The sequence below is a fragment of the Pollicipes pollicipes genome, unplaced genomic scaffold (genome assembly GCF_011947565.3).
Source record: "Pollicipes pollicipes isolate AB1234 unplaced genomic scaffold, Ppol_2.1 Scaffold_7231;HRSCAF=8579_pilon_pilon_pilon, whole genome shotgun sequence".
Lineage (NCBI taxonomy): Eukaryota > Metazoa > Arthropoda > Thecostraca > Pollicipedomorpha > Pollicipedidae > Pollicipes > Pollicipes pollicipes.
Window position 1 is genome coordinate 36,501,038 of NW_023597034.1, and position 22,809 is coordinate 36,523,846.

Below are 22,809 nucleotides of genomic sequence, written 5' to 3' on the forward strand. Positions count from 1 at the left end.
GACGTCACGTCTGCGTCCGGCCGCCGACGAGCGCTCGCGCCGCGCTCGTGTGTGTTCCACATAACACGGACGAGGTGGTCATAGTATCTGGTCAAAGGCTCGTCCGCTGAAACAAACAGGGTTGTTCCTGAAAGCTCTCGCCGCGCACGCGGAGCGCGCGCTGCGTGCTGCAACAGCCCCAATCATGCCGCGCACGGCATCGAATCATTCACTCACGGTCCATTTGCGGGTCGTCTGCGCGCTGCAGCCTGCCGGGGTCCGGCCGGCGCGGCGGCGCGCAAGGGGCCGGGGTCAGCGGACATGCGGCTGGACTCCAGCGGAATCGACTCCGATTCCGCCGGAGCCGCACTATACGCATCAAGGGCAGTCCGACATGAAGTGAGCTGGGTGTCGGCCGATAACCTTAAACAGCCCAAAGAATTCACTGCATGTGTAAGCGCGTGGCTGTGCAGCTACTGATACCAGAGGACGCTCACCTCATGCGTTGAATCATAAGCAGCCAGGATTTGGTTGCGATGGGATGGTTTGAATGATGTGCGCTCATGCAATGCGATAGGCAGAATACATTTCCATCTTTTTAATGTGCTACATTTTTGCGTTGCTATGTTGCTTCTCAAAGCATGCTGTGTTAAATTAGAGCGGTTCTTGCGTGCATATAACTAAGAACAAAATCCTCGATGAGGTTGATAAAACGGCCAATATGGACATAAAATGAGGACATAAAAAGCTGACGATAAAAACCTACGCTACGACCACCCAGAGACTCCTACGTGTTATTAAGTGTGGAGAAAGTGATGTGTTGCACATACGCGTCGCAGGACCGATATTGCTCATCGCGAGTTGGTTATCAAGTTGCGCGTTCGCCCCCGGACACGAGGTACCGCACGAGTTTCTGGTAAGCAAGGTCCCGCCAGTCGAGAGACCCCATCACCAGCGCACCCACGTGCGCACCACGCGTTACCCTCGTTGCTTCGCAAGCCTCGCGAGCGTTTCCTCCGCGCTGTGACGGGTGTTAGCAAACGGTCGGTGTCGGGTGTCGCGTGTCGAAGGTCACGACGATGTCCAGAGCAGTCGCTTCGAACCCGCTGTCGAGACAGAAAGCGGTCAGAGATTGGCTGTCCGTGCTGAGACTGGCCGTGTGAGGGGGAGGTCGGCCGGTCTGGCTCTTCGCCTGAGCCTCGCGCGGCCCGGCGGCTGCCTTCCTGGCGCGCCGCACTGTCGCATTGCATCACCGCTGGTTTGCATCTGAGACTCGCACAGATTGATCCCGTACGAAATGCAGCTTCTGCAGATGGTAGCAGCAGGGGCGGCACTGCTTTTGCAGTCTGACACAAACAACCAACATGATGGACAGAGAGTGCGCCGGGCGCAATGGATGATCTTCCAGCACGCCAAGCGTGTGAACACGCAGGTCTGAACGGAGCCGCTGGTGGCTCCCTGCATAGCAACGCACTCCGTGACCTTGCCCTGGTCAGACTCGCGGAGGTCTTTGTTCCGCGCCAGCCGTCCATGAGCTGGAATGCTTGACGCCACCTTGGGACACTGGTGAATAATCCCCAGGGATGACCTGACTCCTGGCGAACCGCGGGCCATACAGCGCCAAGGATGGCGCGCTAAATTCGCCGCTCTGCCCTGGCGCTCCATAAGAGCCTGCTCGATATTTCTCTCTCTCTCTCTCTCTCTCTCTCTCTCTCTCTCTCTCTCTCTCTCTCTCTCTCTCCTCTCTCTCTCTCTCTCTCTCTCTCTCTCTCTCTCTCTCTCTCTCTCTCTCTCTCTCTCTCTCTCTCTCTCTCTCCCTCTCTCTCCTCTCTCTCTCTCTCTCTCTCTCTCTCTCTCTCTCTCTCTCTCTCTCTCTCTCTTTCTTTCCTCACCCGAGTGCCCCAAGCTATTATGCAGAAGGGACGATACGAACAACGTGAGCCTACTGGCGGCGACCACAGCAACTGACCGAGTTCAACGCATTGCACGGCGAGTCGACGGCGCACATGCCCTGAGTCTTCGGAGGCTGGCGGCTGCTCAGCACTCCTGGTTTAAACCGAACCTTACAAGTATAAGTCCATAAAAGCAGGCTCTCCTGAAGCAGGTGGCGGAATCTGGCATCGACTTTCGGCGTTGTCAGTCTTCCTCCTCCGTGCCATTTTCGTGGCAAAGGCTACTGAGAGGAACAAGATTGCCTATACAGCGTCCAGACATTGCCAGAGAGCCTTGTTTTACCCTTTGATCTTTCACCTGGCCTGTCTTCTCGTTGGCATTTGACAGTCAGTGAGAGTCTTGGAAGCGACCGACCAACGATGAAGTGCTTAGGCTCGGCATTCGCCAGCTTGTGAGGAACTGCTGTGCCGGTCAGATCTTGGGGCTGTGGGTGCCTTGTGGAACCGTTCCAAAACGCACACGCTCACGTCATTCCTGGCGCTGGGTGCGAGCTCGAGCCGAACGCGGCCGTTCACTGTGACGTCAAACAGCGCCTGCAGAAGTGCACACGTTCCCTTGGGCAGGATGGCGTCATCAGCGCACGTCAGCGTGTTGAGGGTCAGGCCGGCTTCTCGGGCTGCCAGGGCGAGCAGTAACTCCAGGGCGACGTTGAACAGCAGTGTGCTGGGGGGGGGAGGGGGAGGGGGAGGGGGGGGGCAATCGTACTTGACGCTTGCTTCCAGCAAAATTCTTGCCGGGTGGCTTCCCCAGCTGTAAACCGGTTAGTGGATGTGTTGGACCGGGTGAGGTCGCTGACCAAGTCAACGGAGCAGAGGCGCTGCGTCATGAAGCCACGAAGGACAAACCCAAACGCAAAGCCCAGCCACGCCACGGTCAGCTGCCGAACGCCGTGCCTGGCGTCACGCGGCAAAACCACCGGCGGCGTGAGGTATGGTCGTGAGCGTCTTCGAAGTACATGAGACCCGCGCGAGAGGCTGTGAGCACCACACCGCCGAGGGTCCGACTCTCGGAGCCTGGCTTCCACCACACGTGCGAGAGACGCCACCGTTTCCCGGTGTGATGCTCTGACAGCGACGCCGCCTCTGTCGCGTCTCCTGCTGGCTAAACACGCGCTGATCCAACTCACCACGGCGCAAGATGGGCTACACAAGATGGGCTACAGGCTACAGGGCACACGCATCGAGATCCCACGGCGGACAGATTCTGCAAGGGCGCTCCCCCGCGATGGTTTTGGGGGTTCCTAGGATCTCCCGGGATGCTCCAGGGTCGGGCGCACCGCTGTACAGTTGTTGTGACGTTCACACGCTGGTGGCCCTGATTCATTACACAAGCAATTGCGTCACATGGTCTGCAGAGCGAACACTTGGGTCGCAGGCAGCTAAAACCAAGGTGGAAACGTCGCCAGTAGCTTGATGAGTGAGGAACGAGGAGTCTGGTAGAAGGATTGGGGAAAATAGTTGTTTTAAGCTCCCAATCTGCCTTTTTCACAAACAGCAGAGTCAACAGTAGCAACAAGGTCCACCCAATTAAAAAAGCTTCCAACTATCACCATAAGCTCAGCGTTCGTTAAGCTCTAAGACAAGTAGGGGGGTCATGGCCGCTCCGACTCCCCGTTCCCACACGTGGGAATACGTTGGCAGAAGCTTGAAGTGGAAGGCTAAAATACTCGTGCGCTTATTGCACGCGATGTCCCGTTTAATTGACGCAGCGTGATGTTTACCTTTAGATGTTTTGACCAGCCACCTAGATTCGGCAAGGCCGACTTCACGACAGCGCCTGGCGGCGCGTTCAGTCGTACGGCTACGTACTATCGGCTAGCGTTACAGCCGTCTGCTGGACAAGCTGCAAGACAGTCTGACGCCATGTGGCCGAATCGCGTCGGCCTTGAATATATTAGATAATTTTTTCACAGTCTCATGGCAAACCGGTAGGATAATACTAATGAAAGGTTCAGACGCGTGGCCGTAATCGCTTTCAGGTCAGAGAAAAAACGAAGGGTGGTTGCCATTCGCAGTCCACGGGCGCGAGAGATAATACAGACGCGTGCACAGGTGTATCTGTGAGCTTTAAAATTGACAGGTAGTCTTAAAGTGGAACTTCCCTTTCAGACCAACAGAAGCTTCTTCACTGTCTAAGTTTCCGCCAAGCCTGCGAGCGATAACAGATTAGGTCAATTATCCCATGACTACGTTCATTAGTTATGGCACAAGGTTGGAAGTATCCCAAGGTCTGGTTTATCCATACCATTGCTTTTCCATGGCCATGTGTGCCAGGCCTGATTCAGCTGCTGGAACTAAGAGCTCACCGTAAATACCGCGGCTCGGCCACTGGGGCTTCTATGGCTGCTAAGTTTGCTGACCTCATCCTACTTCATCTAACCCCATGTAATCAAGTTGGCATGTGTCTTGGGCTTTGCCTGGTCTGCTGCCTCTCATATTCTGCCGCATGTAAGCCAATCTTACAAAGGAATTGCTGCTCTCTTAACTGCAGTTAGCACCAGCATCACTAATTTGGGATGCAGCCCAAGATATTTCGCGAAGTAGCCACGCGGGCTGATGCGCAAGCCTGTATAACTCAATGTGGCAATATTTTGTAATATTACGTGTAGTTCGAGCTTAGTGAGAGCTTTAGCTTCAAGCGATATCCAATCATCGCGCATAGTTACCTGTTGAGTAAAAATGTGTACCAATAAACAACTATTTCCAGCGGTAAAATGCTGTGCCGCCGTTCACTTTTGGCGATCGGCCACATACAGGCCTGGCAGGCATTCGCAACTCCACCATCGTCAGTGGCCCAGCGCAGCTGCCATGGCCTCATCCGTCACCGAGCCGGCGTTTGTTGTGCGTGGCGTGGGCGCTGGCTCAGTTTTGTTCGCGGGTTGGCTGCCAGTCAGCGGCTTCGGTCTGATGTGAGAGACGCGGCCCGACGGCCGGCGCGAGGGGGCGCCCTCTCGCCGGGCCGGCGGGCCGCCGCTGGCAGCCGGGCCGGCGTGCCGCCGCCGCCTGCCCCGCAGTGCAGCTACGGTGCCAGAGGAGGCTGGGACCAGCGCGCCGCCTCCCAGCACAGACGCTCAGGGCACGCCGCGCCCCCTGCCGGCATCTCGCGCTGACCGCAGCGCCGGAGACGCTCGGCGGCGCTGGGGGACTGGAGACTTGCGGTGGAGCTGAGGGATCAGTGACGTGCGGCTGATGCTGGAGCTGGTGCTGGTGCTGAAGGACCGTGCTGGTGCTGAAGGACCGTGCTGGTGCTAGGGGCCGTGCTGGTGCTGAGGGACCGTGCTGGTGCTGAGGGACCGTGCTGGTGCTGAAGGACTAGTGCTGGTGCGTAGGGATCGCTGCGAGTGCTGAAGAGCCGGCGCTGGTACATAGGGGCTGGTGCTGATGCTGAAGAGCTGGTTCCGGAGCTCAGGAGCCGGCGCAGGTTCAGGGGGATTGGTGGCCACCGGTTCATGACCACAGGCCGGCCTTGACTGCTGGCGCCTGCTTTGTCCCCGTGTGACGGTGGGACGGCTGAGCAGGAGTCGTTGTTTGCCAGTGCCTGACACGCGATCCACACACACCGGCTGCTGATTAAGCTCGTTTGCAGGCGGCAGTGATTCGAAGTTGGAAAATAGCCGGGCCGCGCCGTGCGCCTCCACGTGCCAGCTCCCCTTGCCGCGGCCGGCGTCGACACTCCACCCCATTTGGCACGTCCGTGTCCAGCGTCGCGTCGACGTCGACAGCGCGCATCGGCCTCGACGAACCTCGAATGGCTCCGGCGCTGCCCGGCAGCCATTAAGGACACGCGACGCCGCCGTCTCCCGATCAGTCACGCGTTTCGTGAGGGCTCGCCCCACGCCACCGGCGCTCACGATGTCCGGCCGCAGGCAGCTGACCCTGGCTGCACTGCTCGTGACCTGGTCCGCGGCCCAGGTCGGCGCGCAGGTCTTCGTGTCGGAGCCACGCTATCCAGGTAAGTGCTGAGCTGAAGTCGGAGTCGTGTTCGCTTTCCTTGCCCGTCATCCAGGCACGATGCGGCGTTGCCTGCTAATGCGCCACAATCATGTCCACCGATCTGACGCGCCGTCACTGTGAGGCCACAATGGGATGTCTTGGCTGTAACGTAAACCAAAGGGCCCATGCCGGTGCACGACTCGTCAGTCCTGGCATGTGCGTGAGCTCTGAGTCGGAAAGTGACTGTAGATTTACAGCTTTCTAAATGTCACTGCTCCTTCCGACAGTCCGTGACCCCGTGCCAGTGAGTGGCAGGCGTCTTGCCATGCAGCTGACCATCTGTTGCGTTCGGGAGGATAAAAGGTCATGCCACATTGCGGGCCGTCGGTTGAGTAAGCCAAGTCTTGCCTGTGAAAACAGAAGTTTTTATAACAGGGGCACGCTGGCCAATGTAAACTTCCGCCTAGCTCCCACTTGTCCGATTTCGTGCCTATTTGTGGCTATATATATATATATATCTAAAACTGTACCGAATTTCTGCAAATAGCGGGGGATGAATAAATTACCGCTAAACAGGAGTTTTTTGTGTGGTTTGTCTGATGAAGCACTCATCAGATTATTGATGTAAGGGTTGCCTGGGCAGCATTCCTGAACGGAGGAAAGCACACGCTGGTGATACGGGGTAGATTGGTCGTTAACACACGAGAAGAACTGTGCAAACACAAGAAGGCTGGAGGCTAGTGTATGCCTGGGCCATGTTGGCCGCCACAAACAGAAAATGTCTACAATTAGGCTATATCAATGCCAGTCTTGGAACAAAAGAAATCACACTTGTGAGCTGCTTCTTGCAGCAAAGAGTTTCTCTTAAAAATCCGCTTTACTCCAAAGGTTAAAATTATAATGAAGTTAGTACGTGAACAGATGCCATACGCAATAAAGTCATGAACCGTTTTCCCTGCACTGGTCCGCCTGGAACTGAAACCACACTAAGTGTCCCAGTTGACTTCTCCGGAAGTCAAGGCTTCTACACGCGACGCCGCCCAGTGATCAGCACCAACAATTCTCATTGATCTGCTTGTGGAGCGACACCGCTTCAGACATGGTACGTGTGGCGTCCCTCTGGCAGACAGCGCGTCTGCCTCATGTGGCAGCCGTCCAAAGCAGAGCCGCACCTGCACACTCCCACAGACCCCACCACGCGTAATGACGTCAGTATGTCAAGCCTGCAGAGCACGCTGGCTCGTGCCGCCCGCGGCGGTCGCTAGCCGTCCTACCACCGTCGCGTGTGCTCGCACCCCAGCCGCGCCAGCGCCGGTGGCTTTCACTGCCCGCCCGTGCGCTGGTATCCCTCTATCTGCGTCTGTTGCACGGTGCGCATGTGCGCTGCGATCCCATCTGTCTTGCTGCGGAGCCGGTGGAGAGCTGGACGGGTCGCTGCTCCCGCAGTGGGCCGCAGCTCACGTCAGTCGCTGGAACCCCGCCGTCCTCCTTGTTCGTGACTGGAGGGCAGACATGTGCGACCTGCAGAGACCTGTGTGGGAGCGGACGGCGCATTCGACTGGGAGGGATGCCGCCATTAGTGACTCGGGGCGCGGAGACAGACTGGGCTTGACTGTAGCGGTGCTTTATGCTGGACTTTGTGACGTCATGTCTTTGCGTGACTGAGCGCGGCTTTTGTAGATGATAATGTCGTATTCTGGTTTCTTTTTTCTTAAGTGCAAAGATCGAACTGTTGGTCAATCGTTGCTTGGTGGCGCAAATAATCAGTGCAGTTGACTCGGCCTTAAAACTCAATAACTAACTATCGTCGCTTGGCACCGCATACTCGTACAACACTGCCGATCTGCCGACGACATTTGACAATGACTGCTAAGGCCGAGCGATACTGTGATGCCTCCAGAGCAGTCCAGGATGTCTAATCCCGCCACCGGTGTCGTTGACTCATGTCTGGTCCCGCCATCGGTGTCGATAACTCATGTCTGGCCCCGCCACCGGTGTCGATGCCTCGTGTCTGGTCCCGCCACCGGTGTCGATGACTCGTGTCTGGTCCCGCCACCGGTGTCGATGACTCGTGTCTGTTCCCGCCATTGATGTCGATAGCTCGTGTCTGGCCCCGCCATCGGTGTCGATGGCTCGTGTGTGGTCCCGCCACCGGTGTCGATGACTCGTGTCTGTTCCCGCCATTGATGTCGATAGCTCGTGTCTGGCCCCGCCATCGGTGTCTGGTCTGGTCTGATGGCTCGTGTCTGGTCCCGCCACCGGTGTCGATGGCTCGTGTCTGGTCCCGCCACTGGTGTCGATATCTCGAAAGTCCAGTTTAGTCCTTTCTGTTTAATTTGCAAGGCCATGAACAGTTTGCCTGTGCAAGCACCGCAGCCAGTCATTTTGCGCGGTTTCCGTTTCATTCCGCATGAATGCATACTGTGGGTTGTCTTCCTTACTCCTGGACGAGTACACGTCTTCTTGCCAACAGCTTCGTCAGCTGATACAATTTATTGACTTCGTCGGCAATTTTCCCCCATATCCATGGTACTAGCGGCGACGAAATGTGTGACAAGAATTCATGGCACGCCACTGGTGACATTCCTGCCTAAGCTTATTGGCACAGGTCGTGGCATTGGACAAAAGACGCCCTTTTTATCGTTGTGGAATGTCAGGTTTTGGAGACGTCGGCATTCCGACTTCTCAGTAGTCATGCTGTTCCATGAACTAAGCTAAAGGTTGTTGTTAGATCGTGTCGGCATTGTGATCCTGAACATGCTTCAGCGATATGTTTTTGAAGCGATAGCTCAGGTAGCCTTGGACAGCGGGTTTGCACTGGTCGTCAGCGACCTGACTCTTGTTCCTTCCTTTGACCCGCAACCTCTCACAAGTAGCCTTTGTCGGCCTTAGCGTCTACACCAATATTACCAACGAGATACCGGCTGCCTTTCAGGTGAATAGATGACCCATTATGGGGAAAATGGTCGATTACTGAACTGTACACGTTACCACCATTTGCCGTCCAGAAATATCGAAAAGACCACTTTATCGATCTTTGTAGGCCCACCCGAATTTTAGGACATCTTCATTCGTTCGCCGGAGCACTATCGGACTCAGGTTCCTTGTGGCGGAGCTCCACGAGCCAGCAGCTCCGGCGGGGCACGGCGGGGCACCCTCAGACTCTGGCTTTCCGCCAATCCACGCGCCGCCAGCCAGTCTCAAATTGCATTGCTCCGTCCGAGCGCCGCATGTCATCTGCTGCGGCTTTTTTCGGAACTGAACGATTTGTGCGATGCTGTTACAGGTGTTCTGATGGAGAGAGTGTGTCAGAAGGCTGTTGGATGGGAGGAGACTTAGAGGCTGGGTGGAGTATGGCCTTATTAAAGGGGCATCCCACCTTGTTTTACTGTTCACTTATTGAGACATCAAGCACGTCCGATTTGACCAGTAACGCGAGCTTTCCCGAAATCCTTCTGAACAGCTCAGAATTTTGTTTTGAAGTAGCCGACCCTGCGGAGACATGTCATGTGACTGCCTGGTCACCATTATCAAAGTAACAGATTTAATATGCCTTCCGTTTTCCAACATATGTGCTCTGTATTGTTTGCAACAAAGTGATGTGACAAAATGTTTATGTAATAAATGCCACGAAAGCATGAAACACATTGTTTAGACCAAAGGATGTGCGAACATGAAGCCTTTATCCCCGTAAATCAAATAAATGTGACACTTTGGCTTTGATATCTTCTACATGGCGTTTACCGAAGTGGTTCTTTTCAAGACGCACTTTGGGTACTGAAACAGGAGTATCACATGACCATGTGGTGCACTGGTTCAAACCTCAACCAATGTGCTCCTTGGTAACAGATCCTTGCTAGCTGAGCCAATCACACACGTTGTGTTAATCGCACTAGTGTGCACGGTCATTATTATGACGACGGTGGTCGCGACTGCAGGGAAGAATTGTAGCGGCACTGGGCAGTGCCGTCGTAGAGCGCAGACAGCGTAATTTGGACTAAGGATAATTAAAACCAGTATCTTTATGTCTTGGTGCTGCAGCAGGACTACCGAGTGTCACTGTTAGACGCAACTTATCCTGAGGTTTCACTAGAGTATGTTTTTGAAAAATGCCCCAAAGGTGGGACACTCCTTTAACACGCGCTCTGGTGGGGAGGGTCAAGTTAACCCCCCGAAGGTTTTTCCATAATGGTTTCCGAACGGCGTGGCGTAGCCGTACGAAATTTTGCAAAGCTGTCGACAATTGAATAGCCGATCGTTTGGTGCAAAAATGTAGATGTACCTTGTAAGGTCGCTGACCTATGGCAGGTCAAAGTCAGGCCATGGTTTCAGCGAAGCCGATTTGTAGGTAATTTGTCAATCTTGTGCAACAACAGAGTGTTAGGCGAAGCCATACATTTCTGAACTGCTTTCTCTAAGGCAACATAACAATTGAAGTGAACAAATTGCATTGACCTAAGGTCAGTTATAAAAGTCATGCCAAGGTCAAAACTAACCTGCTTTATTGCTCAAGGGCATGCTGTATGGGATAGTTTCTGGTGCTCATTTCGAATTTATTGATAGCAGGAACCGCATTCCACAACTTCCGTGGACGTCTTAGAGGTCAGAATAGGTCATTGACCTAAAATGACCCAGGTCAACATTTGGTTCTTAGGGGCATATTGCCTAGCGTAATCTTTGTCGCTTATTCAAATGCAAAATTCAAAGCAGTCTTGTAAGATTTTGGTCACCATTACCTTTCAAAGGTCAAACAAGGTCACTGACATTAAATGAGCATGTTACTTTTGCTTAGAAACAGTTTTCTAGGCTCTGGGGGCACTTTGGAGACCAACCTAGAATTTGACCTTGTTTGACCTTATTTGGCCCGAAGGTCATGACCTAGGAACCTGAAACTTTGATCAAGTGATTTCCCGTACAGGTCAACATAGCCCGTGAGTTTGGTGTCCCCAGCTCTCATAGTTCTTGAGATCTCAGGGGGGTCAAATTGCTCCCCCCCCCGCCCCAACCGGGCGAGGGTATCCAGCCGGCCACCCGGACGCGTGTTAAAGTTTGAAGATCTTTGAGCATTCTAAGATCATTCCTCAGCACCGGGAATGCTCCTTTCCCTGCACAGTTTGTGTTATGCATCATGCCTGGACAACATTTCCTTTCTCCCGTCTCCAGTTCTTCCACTTTTTGTCACTGGTGTCGGCAATAAATAAAGGCGTAAACTAAATCACCCATGAATAATGCTATCAGTGCGGTAAGGTGTTATGTTCTCAGCACTGCAGCAAATATAGAGTCTTGAGAGCGTGGTGGTAATCTTTCCCTAACCGGCCGCCTAATGCTGGTGCTGTGTCTTCGACATGGGGCTGATCCTGTCTCCTGACAGTGATCCCTTTTCGCTCCGTAAAAGTGTAGATTTGCCACCTGAAATCCGGCTGATATCCACTTTCCGTGGACCAGCTTGGGTCACCTCAGAAAATGAATGCATCAGCCTTCTGGTCAGTTGACGTTGCCGTCTCCTAAACATTTTGGTGATCCGTCTTCCAATTACTCTTGCCATACTGCCTGCTACGTATTCCACAGATGCTGACTCCCACACATTTGCTGGCATTGTCCCTGCACTTGTCGAGCCGGCAAGTCGGCGAATATGGGCAATGTCTGGTGGTCGCCGCCTCTTGCTGTTTGTCGAACGGGCTTCCAACGTGGTCTCATATAACATATAACAGCCATCTCCTCCCTGTCGTCCCTCTAATGTACGCTCCGCTGTGGTCCTCCGACACACATGTCCCGCCAGTCGGCTGACCCCTCCGTGTTGGCGGCGACTCGTCGGTGTCACCGCGCCAGCCTGCGGGTGCGTATCTCCCTGACCGGGGCAGGCGCCTCCATCAGCGCCAGCGGTCGGCCTTGGCCGGCGCCACAACAAATCGCCATGCAGCACGCCACTTCCGTCCGTCGCGGAGAGCCCCGCGGCTGCTGCGAGCGCACAGCGCCGGCGGGCCTCGGCCCCGTCCTGGCTGACGTCAGCCGCTGGCAGTGCGGCCGGCCCGGCTCTGCCAGCGGGTCGTGCGTCCGGATGGTCGCGGCGGAGCGGCGGCCGACTCCGGCGGGGGTGCTGCCAGGCGCCGGGACCCCCCACCGCTGCTGGAGACCCGGTGTGACGGAAGGCTGACGCTGGAATTCGGCCACGGGCCTATCGCTGGAAGCAATGCGACGCGAACGCCCGCTGCTGCAGACTAACGACGGACACCCGGCGCTGGAGACTGCGATGGATATTCCCGTCCACCGTTATTTAATTAACTAACGTCTGACGTGTCATCACCGCCAAATGCAGCGAAATGGACGTCTCTATTCAACCACTTAAGCCTAAGCGCTGGCTGGTGCATAGCATGAACCCTTCACTTCCGCGTAACCAACTATGAAGCGTCTCAGACAATGGGTCTCAGCGCTCCGGCGAGGGGGGCGGGGGGCAGACACTGAGGCTGAGCCCCTCCTCCTCTTTCTTCTGTGCTGCGGTCTGTTCACCAGATCACGGAAAGGGCTGCAGCGGCGACCCTCATTGTACTCCGCCAGACTGCATGGCAATTGGCTGACTTGCCGAATCGCCATTAGGTGCGGGGATCGTGGGAGTCAAGGTCGCGCGAAAAATACCGCAGCGCCTGCAATGTTCAAATGTGGTGTCTCGTTATTTCACTGCCCGATTAGTACTGTGGGAGCAGCTGGGTGAGGGCGCCCAGCACGCATAGCGATAGACGTCATCAGGGATGCGCACAGGCGTCCCGCGGCCCGCTTTTGGCATAAATGGAAGCGTTTGGTTCATTGGACTGCTTTCTTAACACGTGTTTGGAATGACATTCAGTAAGCAGACTATGTTGTTGACTATGGAATTTATATGTTTATAAGGCTTTGTAATTTACCATGCTGTTCGGCACTAGATTTCACGGCACACGAATGACCCAGCGAGCGCCGTCGCATTGTATCGAGGCAAAATAACGAGGCAAAATAACGAGGCGACGCAGCACATCTCGGCCTTTAGAAGCACCTGTTTTCGGCATTCGATTTCACCGAATTTAATCTGTAGGTAAAGACCACAAAGGCCATTTCATGTAAGCATGACTTGGTCTTTCATAAAGTAGCAAGAGCATGTAGGCCAGGTGAGCCACGGCCGTGGCGTCCGCTTCTTCTGATAGAGAGCAACATAAATGACTAATGGTGACGCATGGGAAATGAGTTTTGAGAAGCATTCAACCCAACCACTTTTTGCCGCCATCCTTCACCACAGCCTGTGTTTGCTTTGATGGGAAATCTGTTATTTTGAGACCACGCTAAAAGCACCGTTGAAAAACACAACAATAATTTTTTGAAGTTGTCAATACATGATTTTTAATTTAACTTTTCAGCCGGAAAGTTGGACGAAAAGACGGAAAGAATATGGTTCGACACGTTCTGCACATCCTGCCCTCGTCACTGGCTGACGCGCCTTGTGCCACTGTATCCCAAGGCCTGGCAATTCAAATTCCAGGAAGAAAATCAACTTTGAGCTCCGCAGGGAGACATCCTATGTACTGGATGCAACACAACACTTATCTGCCTCACCGAACATCAGATGCAATTCGGCTAGCACAATTCAATGGCCATGTGCAGAATCTTCCCGCAGCATCATTCGCACCGCTTTCCTCTCGAATAATCAGCCAATCAGCGATTAGCGTCGCATTTTATCGCGCCGCTGCATTTCGCATGCGGTGGCGTTACCATTGATCGCATGTTGATCTAACAGTGGGCCGGCACGATCGGCAGCAGCCAATAATAAGCGGCCCGCCCGCCCGGCGACAGCGGCGCTCATTTAGCGGCGCCGGCGGTGAGTCAGCGTCGAGTGTGGCGCGGCGTGCCAAGCATCACATCGAGCCAGACGATAGCGGCAATACCCCCGCCGAGTGCTGCCATTGGCCGTGACGCCAGGCGGCCGCCTCACGATGCAGGAAGGCTTATCGGAAAGGACTGAGCGGCGGGGGATGGTAGGAATAGTTGGCTGCCAAGGTCTAAATCGTGACACCATCCAAGGGCAAACATCTATTCTCGTTAGTTTGCTGTTGCGAAGCCCGTCACGAGCGGTAGTCTGTTTACTGTGCAGCTTATGTATTCTGTGTTGTTCCTGAGGATTTTCCGCCAGTTGGGCTGTGTTCCGCCACACCCTCGCTGTTGTAATCTGGTTGGCAGGAGCATTGTTTGGCGAGGATCTCGGCGTTTATAAACGCCTGTGCTAAATCCCCGGCGGCACGAGCGAAAACTGCGCGTTTAACGACATTGATTCATCCTAAGCACTCATTTGAATGCATTTTATTGTTATGCACCGCTCGGGGCAAAATATGCAGCGAAGCATTTCTAAACTGGAATGGACAAGCCAACCTAATGCTTAAAGGGACGTTCCATGTTTAAAACATTGAAGCAAGCATCAGAAATGGTGAAATAAACTTGCAACTATTGGTGTATTTTTAAAAAGAAGAGCCAGTTGTAGACAGCATAAATTTTCTATTTAGTAAACGTGTTCTCCAATACGTAATTCTTTGACTGCGTCATGGAGCGTTTGTATGACGTTGAGGCGCTTCCAACCTAGCCGTGCGAGGTTACCGCTTACCCGTAGTACTTCAAACTTGCCGAGAGGTGGCAGTGGTGGTGCTGGATGTGTTCGCTAAACCACCTATCGTTGTGTGCCCTTGTTTTGATCCCCTCCCGTGGTGTTTTATATCTATCCGTGAATTTTGATGTTTAGTTGTATTGACAGACTCAGTTCGGATGGAATTCGTAGCCTATTTGACTAAGTCTTTTTTCAAAATAAGTATTGAATGAGGAAACCATGTTTAGCTTCTCCTAATATGTAGCACAAAACGTGATTCATGACTGAAGCTTGCACAGTTTACTCAACATTGTTTGAGAGCCAATTGGCGTCAAACATGTTTAGAAATCCTGTTCACAGGCGCCAGATCTAAACGGTTGGACGATAATATTTTCCCTGGCTTTGAACGTCCCCTGGCCTCTGGAGTAGCAGGATTTGAATGACGTTGCTACGGAGGCATGTATGCCCGAATCGCCTTGAAATAGTTTGCAGATATGTGCGGGCTTAAAGCTCAGCAACTGTGCAGATATGTGCGGACGTGAAGCTCAGCAACTTCGCAAATATGTGCGGGCGTGAAGCTCAGCAACTGGAGGGTTTGAGGTCTGAGCAGGGCCGTGAACTGCGTCAACTGGTCTTTAGAACGACTTCGTCGGCTCAGAACCCCATACAAATGTGGAACACTTCCTGTAAGGGGATTTCTGGGAAGCCTGGTACTAAGCCTGTGCACAAGAAGGGTGTGCATAGCGCAGGAATCCCTGACACACATGTATGTGCACCTCCTTACGCACCAGATCAAGGTTTCGCTCCAAGCAAATAAGCTCCCACAGGGCCTTTGCAATATCACAGTTATTTTAATTTCGTCCACTTCGTACTCGGTAATAGGACATGAGCACGCCACATTCCGCACTTCATGAGCTGTCTTCCAGCCTAGTCGTGAGATGCCACGGAGTGGAATCCCTGGAGACAAGAGTCCAATAGATCCTGAATGTCATAACTCGGACGCGTAGATTAAAAACACATAATCAGATTCGTCACGTGATGGTCAGTAGCGTGGTTAGTTTGCATCGTGCGATAAGCTTTAGCTGTGTTCAGTGCAGGTCAACGGTTACTTGGTCTGCGGCAGCTTATGCGTTATGAGCTAATTTGATGCACATTGCGGATATGGCTATAGTTTCCCGAACCGTCAGTCCTAATCAGCCGGCCAAGAGTGCCTGGCTTGCCGTGCCATTGACACAAACAGCCAAATGCACTTGGAATATCGATTCGGTCCTGCTAAAAATAGCGCGTGATGGAATAAAGGTTCATCGTGGAGCTTTGTTGCTATCGCAGTGTATGAATAGTTTCATAAAATATGGCAAGGCACACTTTTTGCAACCTGCTTAATCGTTTATCTGCGAAGTACGGCAGCGGTCATTTTTCGAGCTTCCTGAGCGCTTGAAGAGTCATGAGCATTCTGATGGCACCCTGACCATCTAAATTGATGCCACCCTCTGTCGTATCCTTAATGGTCATCAAAATCGCTGTGAGACTCTCTGGCTGTCTTCGAGATCTCTGTCATTGCTCAGCGTGCCCCAAGTCCCTGCTGGCCTTGTCTGAGCGACTTGACGGTCCGAAAAGTAAAGCTGCAGCTCGAGAGCTCCCTGTGTTTCTAATTTTACCCGGCTTTGCCTCTGGTCCACACATGCTCTGCGTGACGAAGACGGATGGGCAAGCGCTATGGTGACGTTAGAGCTGGCTAAAGCGCCGCTGCGGTGGCTTACGTCGGGCGCGCGAGAGTCTCGGCGACGTGGGATTTGGATGACCCGGCTGCGGCTTCCAGGTCACTTGCCAGCCGTCTGGCGGCGCGACGAGCGGCCGCCCGCCGCGGCGTGCCCGAGCACCAGATCGATGCCAATGCCATTCGGCCAGCATGCGACAGGGGACCTCGCTGGCCCCGATGGCCGAGCAGCTCTCTGGGGGCCTGTGTTGTGTCGTCCCGGGGGCGCCGAAAACACTGGGGTCAGCCCTGTGAAGGAGGGTGGAGAGGGTCAGGACGGTGTCAGCGCAGGCAGCGGGGCACGTTCAGAGGGGTGCGTACGCAGGCTGCCGTCTCGGACTTGGTGCCTAGCAGCTATGTTGCTGAATGTGCACGGTGAATGTGGAGGTTTGGTGCACGTCGACGTGATGTGCTCTAAAGTCGCTAAGGCTCCATGGTCCTCTCACACAGCAGGAGTATAGTTTCTTACTCAGTAGGTGGGTGTTCGCCTCTCCCCCAACTTTTCCTCGAGTCTTCCTCGGGAGGCCATTTTTCTTGCTGAGCTCAACCATGCCGGGATGTGTATCAAAATGCATTAGCGCATTTGGTAAAATTACGTGCTTACCATGATTTAACTTGACGCATCTGCCTACGTCGGCCAACACCTGTGGTCCATATTTGCATGGGCTTATACGAAGATATCTACGAATCCCCCTAGCAAGGAAGCTCGGATGCTTAGGTAATGGATGAAGTGGAGGTTCCTGGAACTTTCTGGTTAAAACAGCTTTGCTCCCGTCATTATTTACGCTGACTACTTCCATGACGTTCGTTTCTTGGCCTGCGTCTCCCTGCTCTGACCATCGATATAGCACCTTCGCGTATGGCTGCCCGCGACCCGTGCCTCCTCGTAGCGGCGCCCTGAGACCCGTACCTCCGTGTGTTGGCGCCCTGCGACCCGTACCTCCGTTGTAGCGGCGCCCTGCGACCCATAACTCCGTGTGGCAGTGTCCCACTACTCGTACGTGCGCGTGGCAGCGCCCCTGCTACTCGTACCTCAGGTGTGACGGCGCACTGCGACCGACTCGGCCATGCTAACGAGCCGCCGCCAAGCGGACAATGATTCGCAACCGATGCCCGGTCCGGCAGCGATCTGTTTGTGCACGTCACTGGCCACACAGCCCGAGCAAACAACCCGGGTGAGCTCGCTGGCGGCGCCTGGTCGTCTGACGGGCGCACGGCGCGTCCGCTGCGGCTGCTGTGGCCCGCTCGACGGATGCCTGCCGTCACTGGCCGATGTGTTACGGTCCGGTGAATGGTGACCACGGCAACGGAGTGACACACCGGCGCCGCGCGTGTGTGGGCGTCCTTGGACCGGACGCTGTGTGTATTGCTCCATGTGCTGGAATGCGTGCGCTGCACGCGTACGCCCCCTCCATTCCAGGTTCCACGCCTCGTGTCACGGGACGGGCACGGCCCTCGACCCGGCGATTGACCTCGTCTGACCCGGCCGTGTCGTCAGGGGCCTCGGTGCCGGAGCAGGTCGGAGGTCGCGAGGAGCCGGAGCCCACGCCACCGCTGGGGCGGGACGCCGAGCAGACGCTGCTGACCCGCCTCGCCAAGCTGGAGCTGCTCGACGCCAAGCTCTCGAAGATCGACGTGCTGGAGAAGGTGTTCCACTTCGTCCAGCTAGACGCCAACGTGGCGCGTATCAGCGAGCAGGTCAGTCGTGACCTGAGACACTCGCGGCTGCCGGTCAGAAGGCTTGTGGGCGGCGATAGCCACCGTGTCTCGCCAATGCCTACCTCCCGGACGCTTAAATTGGCCTACGGTTGCCATATATGTCCGTTTCAGCCATTTCACAGAGTTTTACAAGTCCATAAATGTTGTACGGTTGCCAACGAATTAGCATATATAACGAGTTATTTAGCAGCAAGGGTGTTTCAGGCTACAACCGAGAAGAGTTCTCATTTGCAAACATGTGTACCCAATGCCCAGGGTATCCAAGAGGATTAAGAGCATGGTAATCTACATAATATGTGGTGTGACGATGTTTTCTGAATGCGGAAATGCACGCATGACAGTGCACACGGCGACTGCGTGTTTTTCTTTGAGGCAATCTAACTGGCTTGCGTTTGCAAGGTGCGTGTATATTCAGCCGTATATAAGTTATTTAGCTGATGCCCTATGGGGTGGAGGGTCCTCAGACCCCCCCCCCCCCCCCCGCCCGCCCCGCTTTAAGGTTTTTCGGCAACAACGTCCGAAGGGTCTCGAGCACGGTGCCGGCATTTTGAGTACCTGATGTAAGAACATACTTTCAAGTCTAATGAAAATTTGAAGTTTCTAACCTCGACAGCCCGTTGTATGTAACCGTGTACGTGAGTCATTGGGTCTTTACGACGCACTCAGCTACTGAGGCTTTATAGCGTCGCCTGCCTTTCATCCGGCAGGAAGGGCGGCCACGGCGGGTGATTGATCCTCGTGACCCTGTTTCCCAGATGCGTAGCGTTGCGACCACACTTTCGGTACGCCATCTTTTCTACGCCACTTTCTATAATGGGTTGTCTCGAGGCATTATGGGTGGCATTTTGCTCAAGGGTGACAAGAAACGCATATCTTTCGCTCGCAAGAAATACGCTCTAATGAGGGTTTCTTGGCTTCTATTTATGTCTTAGTCACCTGAAAGTGCACTAATGTTAATTAGGTGACCCGTGCAAAGTCAGGTCATTCAATGTCAGATTAGGCCAAATTTGCACTTTTTGGGTCAGACTGGACCATTTAAAAGATCACGCAATGCAAACATTTATAGAACATGTCTAACGAACATGGAAGGTCTTTCGCACTGAGTTTTCCCCACTCATTTGGCTCGCTTATTTCTTGCTATAGGCAGACGGGCCAGTACAGCCATCGCCTACCTGCCTTTCACATGGCGTGACATGTCTCAGGCTACATGCGCCAATGGCTTGAATATAGTAATAAGGATGTGTTGTATTACTTTATCCACTTTGAACTGGTTTGGGCCGCCAGTGGTCGCGTTCACCAGTGTTCAGACACACCTGTCTGATGCGATTTACAAGAGTTTTCCAATGTCGTTGTCGGGTGTCTCTGGCTTTCTTGGTTGTCAATGTCTTAGCGAGAGGTCTCTGAGGTCCCCCTACCTGGTGGGTCGAGGGTGAAAAGCTCCTACAGGGTGAGGGTTGACATGCAATAGATGTACGAACGACATACCCACAGCACAAATATGCACTAACAAATCCAGTTCTTCATAGATATGTGCTGCATCCATGTGTGTGTTTCTGTCCGTGTGTGTTGATTTGTACAGAGCAGCCAGCTGAACAATGCGGAATTAGACACCTGTGCCTTTTGTACCCGTTTCGGAATCTGCTTTCTTTGTATCTGCCCCTGGAAAATGACGAGGTGTGTGTGCGAATGCGTCGAAATAACTACACAACGGTTCACCTAACTTCCTAATGTAGTCAGATACCAGAGCGGCCAAAATCATTGGCAGAAACATAACGAAGATCCAGGTTTTTTTGTTTTTTGCCAGCACACAGCGTTGGTCTTGATGTTTACATATATATACATATATATATATATATATATATATATATATATATATATATATATATATATATATATATACATGCATTATATATATATATATATACATACATATGTATACATACTTGATGATATGATGGTGTAAACATGCCAGTTTAGAGTATGTGTTCTTTGCCTCGACACAGCACAGCTGGTTTACGTTCCAACAATTGATTTTCTTCCGTTGAGAAGGATGTGTTATCCCGCTCATGAGTCATGCTTATAAGAATCACGGCAGGCGGCCAGAGCCGCACAGTTTATCAAGCTACACTGACTTAGATGAGAACAAAGAGCTGTGTCCGCTGCGGTAACAAATCAGTGTCAAGGTTTTGCCATTGGCTGCTTTGACCGAGTTCCCAACAGCAAAATCCAATGAGCTGCCTCAGAGACTTGTAACACGGGCCCTGCAGGACGTTGGGGCTTCTGGTTGACAACAACATTGGCGGCTGGGGTGTCGAAGCTACCCACCGTGCTGTGCTTGTTTTTGCCTCAGCTGTTTTGGAGGCCAAATGGGGACTCGGCTCCACTACTTCAGTTCGCGGACGACTTGAGAGAAATTCCCACCAGCCGCACGAATATTATCCGCGCCCGCTGGCACTATTTGAGTACTTTAGAGAGAAGGGAGGTCTGAAAAGGCCTCCCCGCATTGGCTGAATGCTGGAGCTCATTGCAAGTTCAGGCGGAGAGGCAGCGCAAGATGAGATGAGGGATGCTTGTTTTGATCCAGGATTTGCAGTAGCAGCTCTTTCAGGACAAAACAAGAATTACGCTCTGTCTTTATGTTCATCATTTGTAGAGGGCGTTGTGCTCATCGGCATGAATAGCAAAGCATGCGGTTTTCTTGACGGGATTTGAATATAACAGCAAGGAAAAGAAATATGCCAAACATCGATGAGCTAGGTGCGAGGTCAGACAAAAGTCGACGCTCGTTATCCTGGATAGAAGATCTGGACGGACAGTTCGGCGATCGTTAACTTCAGTGTACGGATGCGTTACCCGTATGGCGGTGAGGAAGTGCTGACGAAACCATGCCCGATGCCTGCGAAATATTGCTAAGCCAACTTACGAGCAAAGAGGACCACCCCTCACGTCCAACTGTCGCCACTGCACGAGAAATGCAGGTCTCGGGCCAGACAGGTCAACAACATACCAATGGTCTTTGGTGTGGATGACACCAGCGTTAGCATTCGACGGACTGGCTTATGTCAGCGGGACTGACAGCCCCAGCTTGGCAACCGTCGACGAGACGCATGATTCACTTCGTAGCGTTGAATTAGTTGTCCCCATTAAATGATATGCCTGCGTGGACGGCTGTCTGCAAAAGTCGACGAATAAATCAATTGCGCAGCTTTGGAAAGTTCATTGAGGTTCTTAGCATTCAAATGGTCGTTTTGACTGGCTCTGCCCGGCATTCGACCGTGATCAGGAAGCCAAACTGTATGCTATTAATTCGAAACCGCTTTATGAATGAAGAGCTGCCCGAACGGAAAGTACAGGGCAGCCCCGAACCCAGCTACCATGAATCCCAAGGCCACTGCCCAGCTCGAGCGGGCCCAAGCCCAGGAAACAGCGCCCTACGCCTGCCAGCCCGGCTGCCTGGCGGGAGTTCGGGATGCCGGTCCACCACCACGCGCACCGTCCGTGTCTAAGTTCATCAGACCGGCGAAACCACCGCATTATCGCATGCCCGCGCCCGCAAATGCTTAAGGCGTCCATCCGTCAGCAACCGTCGCGGTCCGACGTGGGCGCCACGCTCGATGCGGCCCGCTCGCGCGCACGCGGCGCGGCCAAATGCTGATTGCGTGGCGGCATTACCATGGCCCGGCGCAGGCGGGAGGCGCCTGTGCGTCTGTGCTCGTGGTCCGCGGCGGTCCGTCCGCCACGCGGCCCCGTCAGCCGGCGTCCGCTAACGCACATCAAATTATTCATGGCCCCCCGTGGTTCGAGCGCCGCTCGTCGTTTGGCGGTTGCGTCGGCGTCGACGTGACCCGACTGACCGATGCGTCACGGCTGACTCGGCGTCGCGCCCCGTCGCCGGGAAGTGGGACGCCTCGCCGCGTGTCTTGGCAGGCGTCGCAGCGGGCGGCGGCGGCGCGGGGACTGCCGAAGACATTCCACGGGGCTTCTTGATTAAATTCCATGCCGCTCCAATGGCACGCAAAGTAATCGACTTGCGAGGGAAATGACTGTTTGGATCTGAATTAGCGTGCAGTCATTGTGTGGGATGAGGGAAATCACTGCGTCATCCTGTTAGACTTAACATCTCGCGTTGGGAAAAATCGTCTGGTGGTTCCGTTTAGCTCCCGTTGATAAATGGTTTGAATTCTGATTCAGCGAGCGGAAGACATCTGCATTTCACTGCTAGAATGAGTGTCAGAGTTGTGAATGGAACTGTTTGGGGCGGGAAGCAGTTAAAAAGGAAGACATGGCGACCCAGCTGGCCGCCCTGTCGGATTTAAGGTGGGGTGTGCGTAATGATGAACTGCGTCAGCACGCGCCGGGGTGGCCAGTTGGATACCTTCGCTCGGGTAGGAGCCAATTTGACCCCCTGCTGAGGTTTCAGAAACTCAGAAAGCTAGAGACAGCAGTCACAGGGTGTGTTGGCCTGTATGTGAACTTACTTAGGTCAAAGTTTAAGGTTCCCAGGTCATGGCACTCTGTTCAAATAAGGCCAAACAAGGTCAAGCTATAGGTTGGTGTAAAACGTTCGCTTAGGACCTAGATACCGTTCTAAGCAAAAAGTTACACAGCTCATTTAAAGTCAGTGATCTTGTTTGACCTTTCCGAGGTCATGGTGACGAAATTGATGCAAGCCTGCTTTGGGTTTTGCGTTTGGATATGCAGCATAGGTTACTCTTGGCAGCATGCTTCTAAAAAAGAAACGTTGACCTGGGTCATTATAGGTCAGTGACTTATTCTGACCTTTAAGAAGCCCATAGAAGATGCGAATCCTGATATCAACTGATTCGAAATGAGCACCAGAAAATACTTTATACATTGAGTCCTAAGGTAATAAA

General features: G+C 53.5%; 1 protein-coding gene across 1 annotated transcript in view; it reads left to right on the top strand.

Annotated features, from left to right (window-relative positions):
- The first annotated feature begins 4,959 nt into the window (after positions 1-4,959).
- Positions 4,960-22,809, top strand: part of LOC119110249 (angiopoietin-4) — a 64,213-nt gene continuing 46,363 nt past the window's right edge. The window contains exons 1-2 of the mRNA XM_037234002.1: positions 4,960-5,883; positions 17,715-17,914. Coding sequence (XP_037089897.1) covers positions 5,784-5,883; positions 17,715-17,914 — 300 coding nt within the window. The 5' untranslated portion in view covers positions 4,960-5,783. The remainder of the gene's footprint in view (positions 5,884-17,714; positions 17,915-22,809) is intronic.